Consider the following 12,721-nt stretch of genomic DNA (forward strand, 5'->3'; position numbering starts at 1 on the left):
TGATGTTCAAATGAAATTTGCATTCCCAAAATATTATACAGTAATGAGAAAATACCAGCCAAGGTAATATTAGGATACTTTTACGTGCGATCTCAACAAATTTGAACAGAAGCAAATTTTAACAAAGGTAAATTTTACAGTGAAACATAGCAGTAGATTAAGGATCTTAACATGTTTGTTTTACTGCTATTTGACACTATGATACAAAAATGAGAGGATTTACTTGACATTTTTAATAAATATCTCATGGGCTGTTGAGTGCCTTACTGGTGAAAAGATTTAACTGGCTAATCTTTATCTTTCTTTTTTTTAAAAAAAGATTTATTTAGTTTTTACTGGAAAGGCAGATATACAGAGAAGAGGAGAGACAGAGAGGAAGATCTTCTGTCCGATGGTTTACTTCCCAAGTGAGTGCAACGGCTGGAGCTGAGCCAATCTGAAGCCAGGAGCCAGGAGCTCTTCCAGGTCTCCCAGGCGGGTGCAGGGTCCCAGAGCTTTGGGCCGTCCTCGACTGCTTTCCCAGACCACAAGCAGGGAGCTGGATGGGAAGCAGGGCCGCCGGGATTAGAACCGGCGCCCCTATGGGATCCCAGCACGTGCAAGGTGAGGACTTTAACCACTACGCTATCGTGCCGGGCCCTCTTTATCTTTCTTATAGCTTTCTAAGCATGTTTTGCTTCAGGTTTCAGACACACAGACATACGTGTGACAGACACATTGACAAGTTTGTTATCTAAGCTCACACTGTGGAGTCTTGCAGAGACACTGGGTCGTGACTGTTTCTCCTGTGTATGGCTCATCTCTCCTGGCATCGTGTGGATTTTAAATTACAGCTCAGCTTGCAGCCTACGTGGTGGTGCCTTGGCCTTCTGACCCTTTTCTTGGAAAGCTAGTGTGCCTTAGTGACTTGCCTACTCAGCTTCTCATGGATCTTCTGAGTTTCCCTTTTTTAATGTTAATATTTTATCTAAAAACTGAGTTTACTATTTTTATTTATTTGAAAAATGTAGGGACAGAAACGGTCAGGAAGAGGGCCATGTTCCGTTTGTTGGTTTGCTTCTCAGATGTCGACGAGACAGAGGCTAGCTGAGGTCACGCCGAGTGCCGGGAAGCCCAAGCAGGTCTCGCCGGTCCCCGAGCCGGTCCCGAGCCGTCCTGGGCTGGCTCCCTGGGTGTGCACAGGCAGAAAGCTGGGGTCGGAGTGGGATCTGGTCTGGAACCCAGGCGATCAGTAAGCCTGCAGGTGTCCTGAGCAGGGTGTGACACGTGTGCCCTGATTCTTCTGTCTGCTTGCTTGTTTCTTTAGGTCGGCTTCCTTACGACTGCCCCTGAAGCAGTACAGCTTAGCTGCCGGTCAGTGAGTGGCCAAAGACTGGCATAAACACTTTAAGTGAGTATTTCTTTGATTTTTTTTACTAGGCATTTATTTATATAATTATTTTAAATACAGAGTTCAACAAGGAGTAGGTAGACAAACTTTTCCCCAAGAGTGTAGACAAGGACTATAAACAAACCAAATCTCCAGATGGCAGTTTTGGTCATTTATATTACATGTTTCTGAAGCTGTCTGCCTGTGGGATTGGCTCTTTTGCTGCCTGCTGGTCTCCAGTTGCACCCATTTTGCTGGGAAAGTGTCTTTGACTCTACCATTCTGTGTGTATGGCTTAGGGAAGGTTTGCAGAGCCTGGGGAGTGTAAACAGGGAGTGTAACAGGGAGTGTAACGGCCCTCTGTGGCTTTCACATTCTGCACTCACAAGTGTTGCATCTGGTTGGCTTGCATACACACGGTTTTCCAGCTCACCAGGAACAAGCGAGGCCTTAGCTAGGTTCTCTGGTTCTGCTTTCCTGTTGCTTGCTGCAACCAGGAAAGACCCCAGACAGCACTGAGGTCCCTGGTTATCTAGTACTGGGATCTCTGTGGTCTTTTTTGCATGTTTGTGAAAGATGTCAATTCACTTGATTTTCAATTCTGCAATGAGACTACACTTTATTCCATAGAAGAAATGCTCTCTGCTGTCTTGCACAAACTCTGCGTGTGGAATTCGCTCTGCCTGCTCTGGATGCAGAATCCTGCCTCCCCGTGCAGCCAACCAAGGGCCGAGCTGTGAACCTTCAGGCTGCCCTGTGTTCCAGGGCATGTGAGCTGCAAAGCAGGGGTCGAGTGGGAGCAACCCACACGCCAACTGTTCTTCCGAACAAACATTCTTTTCCTTTGCTCTATGTCTCTTGGTCAGTCTCCAGGGCTGTTAGGTTGTTGTGATAACTCTGCCTAGCTTGGTTGGAGAGAGGATTTCCCTGGTTCCCTGCTTCTTTGTTTCTACAAATGGCCCATCTAGGTATTTAACCTTAACATGGAAGTTATTACCAAGACCTGAAGATGTAAAATCCTAAAACACACTGCAAAGCATCTACCTTTTCTGTTTTGTGGAAAGCAGACAAGCAGCATTGTATCAATCTAAACCTTACCAACTTCACAGGTGTTGAAGGATTGAATTAGTGGCCAGCTGGGGGAACCTCGGTAGGGTTTGTTGGTGTTCCTTTATTTTGGAAACTTGTGCTGAGTATGAGCCCTCTGCCCCTGGAGGGAAACGTGGGGAGGAATACACCTCCTGAATCCCAGCTGAGTGAGGGCCTGTGGAAGACAACACGGCCAGCTCACCGGAGGGTTCAATATGTGTCTTCTGGAGTTGGCCGATGTCTGGTTTTGCAGAATTGGAAAGGGACACATGCAGCAGAATAGAGAGTTTCATTTCAGAAATAATTACATCCTCAGAGTCTGTTGGAAGAAAGAACACGTGTGTTCTTCACAGAGTGAGGAGAAGGCTGGGAAGGGGCTCTGGGTCCTGCACGCGCTGTACAAGTGGTTTGCCTGGTGGAATGAAAGGACCTCATAAGCATAGACCCGGAAGTAGATCATGAGAGGTATTGGGATGTCAGAGGAAGTACGGACTCCTAACTCCAGCAGAGATGAGCTTGGGTAAGTTCAGCATCAGGGAACAAAGCAAAGAGATCCCAAGCAGAGCCTCCATGCAAACCATCCGGGAAAGAAGGATGCATTCAGTTTAATGGCATGCATTGAACTCCAGAGAGCACAAAGCCAACTCACAGCAAGGCCAGGAAGTTATCACTTTCACTTAAGCCCAGTATCCCTTTCTCATCGCCATGACACAACCGTAAGTGGCCAGAAATGAAATTGATCAGGCTTGGAACGCGTAGACTCTGGGCAGAGCAGAGGGAGGGAGTCAGGACCTGTCCTTCGCTGCGGCCACAGCCCTCGCCTGGGGAGAGGAAGGTCAACACTGAGCGCGTCTGGTGTTTCAACTGCTGTTGTTGTTTCCTCTGAAATGGGATGCAAGAGTGAACAGGGAAGTTCTGAGGCCAGCTGAAGCTTCATCAAGGCAAGAGAAGAGCTGAATTAAAGAACAGAAGGACTCAAGGAGTAAGTGCCATGAGTCATGTTTGATTTGTATTTAGTTATCTTGAACCTCTTAACCCTGTGTGTGCATATGCACACACACACACACACACACGGAGAAGGAGAGGAAGGGAGGCAGGGAGGGAGGGAAGGAGAGAGAGAGAGAGAGAGAGAATCAGCCTGGAAACTTACATCAGAAATATTTCAACACTTTTCTCTCTCTCTTTGGACTCCAGTAGTCTTCCTCCAAGTCTGGCTTCAAGTTGAAGTGATATCCACTTACTTAGGTGGTGAACCAGTGGTTATGAATGAACTTACCAGAAATGAGAACAGGAACTAAAGTAGCTGACAACAAACTTTGGGCCCTAGCAACCCCTTTCCTTGAAGTGTTTCCAGTGTTCACCCTACCCCCACTGAGATTTCACTTCTTCTGTTTCTTTGCTGAATTGTAGAGGCTGATATTTAACATCCTTTGAAGAAGGGGTTGGTTCACGGAGGTGAAGAGCAGTTGCCTTTGCGGCCCCACAGAACTCTGCTTCCAGCCTCACCATGAGCTTTTGCTTTTGGTCACCATTCAGCAGTCACATGTCTTCCTTTACTTCCTCAGACTTCCTGCCTGGGACGTTGGACTCCAGTGCCACCAACGCTGTGTCTCAGCTGCCCCTGCTGCCCTCTGACTTTCTCCAGCGCTGCTTAGGTTGTCTTGTTTCTGCCTTTGCTGTTCCCAGCATTTGTGACCCTCAGCTCTCCTCATGGAAGGCGTCACTTTCACCTCTCCAGTTCCTGAGACAATGAGTGCTGTACAAGTAGGGCTCAGATGTTTGCTAAACAGACGGATGGATGGATGTTAAGCTACAGCCCTGCATTGGGTACACACTGGTAAACTTGAGGAAAGGAGAGAAAAGGCACTATGGGATATAGCATGGGAGAATGGAGAGGGAAACCATGGTGCTGGAGAAGGAGATGGGCTCCCATCTTGAAGTCTTTCCGAGTTTTAAAGAATGTTAGTGAATGGTTACATAGCTCCAGGGGGCTGCTTGCTGCTGTTTAAGCGACAGAAGACAAGTCAGATGCATCGTTCTTAGGAGTTTTACATCAGATGCTCTTTCGTAGTTTATTTCTGTACGTGTATGTATGTATGTGTTTTTACGTTGTGTTGTGAAATATAAGGGCCTTCTTGTTTTAGCTTATATCAACTAGGTGTGAAAGCCACAGCTGGGCCATGCTGAGGATTTCAGCTTTTCCCCTAAAGGAATAGAAAGTCATTGAAGACATTTTCACGGGGAGTGAGTTCCAAGGTCCTTTCCCTGCTGGAGGTGCTTAGCTCCTCGGCTGGGGGTCCGAGGGCCAAGGCACCAGCAGGTCTGGGCTCTCAAGATGGCATCCTCCTGACTAATCCTCCTCTTATAAGCACTGGCAGTACATATAGGTGGCAGTTTGTGTCAGGTCTGCTCCACTTCCCATCCAGCTCCCTGCTTGTGGCCTGGGAAAGCAGTGGAGGACGGCCCAGAGCCTTGGGACCCTGCACCCAAGTGAGAGACCTGGAGGAAGCTCCTGGCTCCTGGCTTTGAATTAGCTCATCTCTGGCAATTGCAGCCACTTGAGGGTGAACAAGCAGATGGGAGATCTGTGTCTCCTCTCTGTAAATCAGCCTTTCCAATAAAAATAAATCTACTAAAAAATACATTCATGTTAAATTTGGACTTTAATAATGACTTTCTTTTTTTTGTTATAATCTGATAATTAGTATTTTATCATTTTAATTATTAATTGCTTTTAGTATTTTTATTAATTCATTAATTACATTGTATTATGTGACACAGTTTTATAGGTACTTGGATTCTCCCCACCCCTCCCCAAACCTTCCCACCATGGTGGATTCCTCCACCTTGTTGCATAACCATAGTTCAAGTTCAGTTGAGAATCCCCCATTGCAAGCATATACCAAACATAGAGTCCAGCATCTTATTGTCCAGTCAAGTTCATCAGTTTCTTAGGTATACCCTCTCTGGTCTGAAAACAGAGCCAGCAGAGTATCATCCCGATCAATCAAAAGCTCGAACATACCATCAGCGAAAATTTCCATCACCATGGAATTAATTGACATAGTAATGAGTAACCAATATGTTAAAAGTAAATGCGAGTTCTTAACCACTTTCTGTGACCACCTCATTAACATTTCAATTTTAGTTTATACACAACATATAACATATATAACATAACATGTTATACATAACATCATATCATCTTAAATTAAGGCAAACGTGGTATTTAACCTTTTGGGATTGGCTCATTTCCCTTAGCATTATGGTTTCCAGTTTGGCCCATTTGGCCACAAAGAACTGCATTTTGTTTTGTTTAATAGCTGAGTAGTATTCCATGGAGTAGATGAACCCATAACTTTCTTATCCAATCCTCTGTTGATGGGCATTTTGGCTGCTTCCATGTTTTTGCAATTACTGATTGTGCTGCTATGAACATAGGAGTGCATGTTGGTTTCTCATAAAACAAGTGTTCTGGATATATTCCTAGGAGTGCTATTGCTGGATCATACAGTATGTTGATTTTGAGTTGTTTGAATGTTCTCCATACTAATAATGACTTTCAAAAAAGATTTATTTATTTTTACTGGAAAGGCAGATTTGTGGAGAGAAAGAGATACAGAGATAATATTTTCTATCCACGGGTTCACTCCCCGTGTAGCTACAATGGCAGGAGCTGAGCCTAATTGATGCCAAGAGCCTGGAGCTTCTTCTTGGTCTTCCACTCAGGTGGAGGGTCCCAAGGCTTTGGGCTGTCCTCAGCTGCTTTCCCAGACCAGAAGCAGGGAGCTGGATGGGAAGTGGAGCTGCCAAGACAGAAACCTATGCCTATATTGGATTGCAGTGTGTGTAAGGTCCTCACCTTTAGCCGCTAAACCATTACGCCAGGACCCATTTTTAAAAATTCCTAGCAAATAGCCCAGGTGAGAAACTTTTCCTTTTTCATTGTGAATTTGTGTAAAGCAAACAGAAAACAAAGACATGTGGCCTTTAGATTACAATCAGTTAAAAAAAATTTTTTTCCGTAACTTCAGTGACTTTTTCATAAAATTCTTGGCAAATGAAAAAATAAACCCTAATTGTCTAATAATTCCTCACGGAATTAACTTGGACAAATAAATATAGAAATTAAACGGTGTGGTCAGAACCAGTTTCTCTTTCCCGGTTTGCGCGTGCCCAGGGCTCGGGAACAGCCCCTCCGCTCCCTGGGGGGCCTTCGGCTTTCCGAGATCCCTTCTGTCCCACCAAGGCCTGGCCCCTCGTCCAACGGGAAACTTAACAATAGTGACTGTTTATTTTGTAGGTTTTGGAGACGCTCAAGTGCCAGAGAAGAACTTTGAAGTGTGAAAAGATTTCCTGTAACTGAAAGCAAAATGTCGTTTATAGATCCGTATCAGCACATTATAGTAAGTCGTTCCCTGTTTGCCTTCTGCCTGGAGGGGCAGACACATTTCTGTGTGTCAGTGTGGTGGCGCTGGCAGCTGCTGGGTTTGTTACCAAACTCCTCTTGACCTTAGTGTGATCCACGTGGGCGACAGTAGCACAAACTCATCTCTTTTTATCACTGTAAGTTTCTGCAAAAGAGTGGTTGGGAGGGGAATAAACAGCAAGCAACTGCAGCAATACTGAACTTCTATGAGACAACGAAATATATAGTTATTGCACAGCAATTCTGAGCCTGTGTAATTGTTTTCAGTAAAGAGATGAGTAATTTTAAATTGGTATGCAATTTTCCAAACTTCACTAAAAGGGCGCATTTTCTTTTCTGATTAAACAACCACCAGCAAAGCAGAGGAAGGATATAGCCTAGTGGCTAAGATGCTGGTGAAGGTGCTGCCCTGGAGCATCCTGAACCCAGCTTCCTGCTAAAGCAGATGTGGGGAGGCAGGGGTGGTGGTCCCTGGAGTAGGCTCCTGCCACCTGCTCGGGAGTCATGGACTGAGCTCTCCAGTCGCTGTGGGCGTTTGCGGGAGGAGGGAGGAGATGACCCAGGAGGCCAGGGCTCTCTCTAGGTGTCCTGGCCCCCTGCCTCTTCAAATAAGTAACAGCAGAGATCTCCTTGAGACTCACTTAGGCTTATATGGATTAAAAGTTCATTATATAGATATTGAGAAATAACCCACAATACCATTTTTACATATAAAGTATAGATGTCTGTTGAACTGATAGTTTATCATTGTGATAAGTCCTTTGTTATCTATAATGATGCATTTGTTTTAAATTTTGCTTCATCTTTTATTAATATACCCCCTCTTGTTTCTATAGTGTATGCATCCTTTTACTTTCAGTCAGTATTTTCTTCATGTAAAAGAGTGAGTTTTATTAAACTCATAGAATCAAGCTTTCCTTTTTATTTACTTGTTAATTTGAAATTCAGAGAGAGACAGAGAGAGAGATGGATAGAGATCTGCCACTTACTGGTTTACTCCACAGATGCCAGTAAAGCTGGTGTGGACTAGCACAGAGCCAGGAGTTAGGGACTCAAGATCTGTCCTGAGGTGGCAGGGACCCCATCCCGGAGCCATCATTTGCCCTCTCTGAATGTACATTAGCAAGAGCGGAGCCGGGCCTCAAACCTCGGCTCCTGTAAGTCACGTGCACTTCCCAAGAGTGGCCTTAACCACTGTACCCAACACCCGTTCCATGCTTTCCTTATACAAACACTGTGAGAACATTTTTTTTAAGTAACATACTACACTCCTTTCATAACCGTAATTTCTGTGGATTAATTAAATGAAATTGGCTTCCCTTGAATTGGTTTCATAGTAGTGAAGTGTGTCTGTGTCTCCGACATGGATGCTTCTTTAATCCCTTGCTCGATCACCATGTCAGAGGTGAGCAGCTGTTCTAACTCTCAGAGTTGCCAGTTGTTGGGTAGCCCGACATCTTTCAGGCTGGCTGACTTGGCATGGGCCACTCAGTTTTCTGCTTTAGTAGGACTTTTATATTGAAAATCATATATAAGATCAGAATGTGCGTGAGAATCCAACTACATGCACTGCTTCAAAGCTCTGCTCTGACGCCTCTGCTTACCGATTTTGTTAACTACAATTAAACAGCTGGGCTATAGTAACTACCCGTGTGACATCATAAGATGGCGACACACGCAGACCAGCCCTCCACATATCCATTATCACTTTAGGTTTCCCGCCTCAGAAGCACACACAGTTAGTGTTTGAGTTCAGAGCCCTTTAAAATGACAAGGATCACTTTTGTTCCTTCTTCCTGCTGTGAATATGGAACAAGCATTGTGCTCATGGTTAAGAGTCCGTTGTTTTATGACACGACTCCTGCTCTGGCTTCATAGAAATACGGCTTTCACAGTAATGGGGGTGAGCGCAGTCCATCCAGGGTGTTGGTACGAAAGCAAGACGAAGGGAGTGGAGCCCGCTAGCCAGTTCTGAGCAGTTTGGACCAGCTGGGCCAGCTGATGGGACCCGCCTCCAGCAGAGAAAACTCCACTGCTATTCCCCACAGCTGGGACGGAGTGCTGAGTGGCAAAGGTTTGCAGCCCGCCTCCTGTGCCGGCTCCTACGAGGGGGCAGAGTGTGCAGGACCTCGTGCGTAATGGGCTTCGCTGTTCTGTGCCTGGAGTTGGACTTTCCAGCCTGAAGATATCTGCACCTTTAGAATTGGGTTATTTTTTAAGACTAGAGACATCTGCTTTAAAAGACACGGTCAATATGAAATGTTGATAGAAATTTCCCCTTTTTTCCCCTAGAGCAAGAAAACTCGGTCTGTTTTTAGCACCTGTGAGCCATGGCAGGTCTCCCTGCCACACACACACACACACATACACACACACACACACACACACACACACACACACACACCCACCCCAGAGGCTGTCAGTCACAGGGGTGTGCTAGTGTGACTACCTGCCAAATAAAGTAGAAGCGTCTTTAGGAAACACCATAGAACAGCTGATAATTTTTTCCAAAAAATGTGGAAAGGCTGCATTCCAGATGATCATGGTAACACAAACAAAGAGACAAAAGTCAAGGAGCCAGTATTGAGTGACAGTCTCATCTTACTTGCTACGTGCTCAGGAGCACTCGGCCCTTCTGGCGAGCGGTGTGAGTAGTTCCTGGTGTGTCTGCTTCACCGGGCTCCCATAAATAGGAAATTATTGTTTGCACAGAAGTTTCTTTCGAAACCTGGCCATGTAAGATATTTCCAGGGAACTCACAAGGTGAGATCTGGAAATATGAAACACGACGTTGGCCAAGCGGCAGCGCTGTGCACAGCCAGCAGGTGTGGAGGCACTGGGCCCTGGCTTTGCCGTCCACTGATGTAAGTAGGCAAGAGGAAGGCTCGTGCCTCAGTTAGGTTTCTCCAGTGGAAGAGAACTGGAAGGAGGTATTAATTCATTAATTATGCGGGATTAGCTCCCTTGATGATGGAGACTGAGAAGTCCCAGGAAGTGGCTTCTCAAGCCAGCACCCTGGGAGAGAAGGCACATGGGTAACACACTCAGAAGAGCCCGGGCTGCCCATGAGAGGGGTAGGCTTTGGGAGGCGGAGGGGTACCCTGCTTCCTCCTCCACCTGCTCTGCTCTGCTCAGATCATTCCCAGGGACCCCAGGCAGTCCCCTCGGTGAGGTCTCTGGTCCCAGTGCTAGTCCACCCCACAGGCACACCTGGGCACCATGTGGCATGTCAGAGTAACTCACACGTCCCTAGAAGATCATTACATTTTTATCTTTCTGTTTAACAAAGAAAACCTTCTTAGCCATTTTGTGTGGTTTCCAGTTCCACGCACTCCTGTTTCAGTTTGACGTTCAAATCCTTGCCCTCCATACATAGTCTCCAGCTGCTGTTGGACCGCTCTGTTTTGTGCCTGCCAGTGGATCAGGCGGGCTTGTAGCCTTGGCCTTTCGTCACCTCACTTCCTGACCGTGTTTGATCATACACTGAACGTTAAAATGGACAATTCTTCGACACTGTTCTTTCAGAGAGCTTCAGGTCTTCTTCAGGGAGCCGGCAGCCTGGGACAGCCCTCACCCCAGCTTCAGGCCCGCTGTTTTCTCTGCAGCCTCCACGGGAGACAGCAGTGTGGCCCACTGGGATCTTTACCCTGAAACTCCCAGCCTTCCCACTTCCGGGTCAGCAGGTACCCCAGGACAAAACCAAGCCCACGGCCCTTGGTTGCTATATTTTTGAACTTTGTCCTGGTGGGTCACATCTTTAACCTTGTTATGTCTTTGCTACCTTGAGGCATGCATTCCTTTGTTGTTGTTGTTGTTTTAATACCATTATCAAGCTTTTTATCTTCAGTGGGAGGTAGTCATTCAGATTTTTTTCCTGCTATTTTCAGCCTGTGGAATATCTGTCTACTGCATTTAGTCAGGTGTGCCTCCAGATAAGCCCAACAATATTGGCAATTGTCCCATTTTATAGGATTTCCGTTTAGTGTGATCAGCTTGGATTTACACTGAGGAGTGTGTTAGTCCTCTATTCGTGGCCAGAACGCTGGGTTTCCGGCCAAGTTCATGCAGGTTCTCCTGGCTTGTGGATTCCACCGCTCACTGAATGAGACAATCAAATGCTGAGGATGGGCGTGGGAACATCTCATTTCACTTCATATCATCGTCATAGGAGTAACAGTCCTGACTGTGTGAAATACTGAGGTCTTTTTTCAGCTCCCTACAAATAATCAATTCACTGTTAGAAAGATACTGGCGGTTGGTTACATGAATACTATCTGACAGATGGGAAAACCAAGTCAGAAAATCTGGAAATCGGGGATTAAAAAAAAATGGATACGTTGTTGAAATGTTCATCTTACATGTGTATGTAGCTGTGTGCCTTTTCCTGATTGCTTTAGAAAAAGAACATGTAAGGCAACAAAAAGTTTTTAAAACAGGAGTAGTTTGGGATTTGCTGGCCGTGAGCGCTTAGTGTCCCCCACCCACAGCCTCTTCCATGTCTGTAGGGATTGGTGGGGAAGCTCCCCGATGCACTTGGCTGTTCATGTGTCTAACAAGCTACTCCAGACGAGAGCGGGCCTTGCTTCCGGCCCTTGCTGCCTTGGCCAGGTGCCGCCTTGGCTCGAGGAGAGAGTAGGATCTTCAGGAGTACGGAGGTTGCAAAGGCTCAGGTTCCAATGTCTTTTTATGCTGTTGCAACTGTTTCATTACCAACCGATTAGAATCTCTCTCTTTGTAACTTGGAGGTGCAGCAGTCACGGTAGACTTAAGCAAGTAATAAGCATTTTAGAGTTAAGCTGTCCACATCAAATATTTTCTTGTATTAATTTTCCCACAAAAGAGCATTATCTGCGATCTTCATTAAAGGAGGACTTAAAATCTTACTGCAGGGCATAGCCTAGTAGCCTAGTGCCTGAAGTCCTAGCTTTGCCTGTGCAGGATCCCATATGGGCACCAGTTCTAATCCCGGTGGCCCTGTTTGCCATCCTGCTCTCTGCTTGTGGTTTGAGAAAGTGGACATGGATGGCCCAAAGCCTTGGGACCCTGCACCCACGTGGGGGACCCGGAAGAAACTCCTGGCTCCTGGCTTCAGATTGGCTGAGCTCTGGCCATTGCAGCCACTTGGGGAATGAATCCTTGGACGGGACTTCCTCTCTGTCTCCCCTCCTCTCTATATATCTGCCTTTCCAATAAAAATAAATAAATCTGTAAAAAATCCTACTGTAATGCTTGCAAGTGACAGCTTTGTTGTATGTGGAAGAGAATGTCAAAGTGAAGTTCTATTTTTCCTATAATGATGTCTGCTAGAGCCAACCAACCCTGTGGCCAAATTAGGTGTTTGGAGCATTCATTTGTGTACATAGCCAACCCATGACTGAGAAGTCTTAAAGCAAGTGAGATAACATCGCAAACTATAAATCCTGTTGATGATCCTTTGAAAAATGTTGGGGACTGTTAGCACAGCGTCTGTGCTGTTAATTGTGTTAGAATGGAATTCTACACTAGGAAATGAAACTGAAAATAAGATTCTAATCACAAAAAGCATCATTATTGATGTTTGACTTCAATGGAACTGTAGCTTTGAAACATCCCTGAGCTGCGTTTGAAGTTGCGTGTGGTTGATTTGGGGGATCATGATCTCTGGGTTCAGTACTAAGGCTCTGAACTCTCTGTTTTGCTCACAGTCTTTAGTTTTAGTTTGAGGTAAAATTAGACATTGATAATTGAGCAGAGGAAACCACCCCCCAGCATTTTCGTGTAGACTCCACCTTGTCTTCCATTGGATTTGACTTATAATTGTTTCATTAATTCTGCAAGTGTCAGTAGACCTTCAT

General features: G+C 45.7%; 1 protein-coding gene across 1 annotated transcript in view; it reads left to right on the forward strand.

Annotated features, from left to right (window-relative positions):
* Positions 1 to 1,311: 1,311 nt before the first annotated feature.
* Positions 1,312 to 12,721, forward strand: part of PLA2G4A (phospholipase A2 group IVA) — an 88,737-nt gene continuing 77,327 nt past the window's right edge. The window contains exons 1-2 of the mRNA XM_004578970.2: positions 1,312 to 1,390; positions 6,762 to 6,864. Of these exons, the coding sequence (XP_004579027.2) occupies positions 6,832 to 6,864 (33 nt within the window). The 5' untranslated portion in view covers positions 1,312 to 1,390; positions 6,762 to 6,831. The remainder of the gene's footprint in view (positions 1,391 to 6,761; positions 6,865 to 12,721) is intronic.

The sequence above is a fragment of the Ochotona princeps genome, chromosome 10 (genome assembly GCF_030435755.1).
Source record: "Ochotona princeps isolate mOchPri1 chromosome 10, mOchPri1.hap1, whole genome shotgun sequence".
In the NCBI taxonomy this organism is placed as follows: Eukaryota; Metazoa; Chordata; class Mammalia; order Lagomorpha; family Ochotonidae; genus Ochotona; species Ochotona princeps.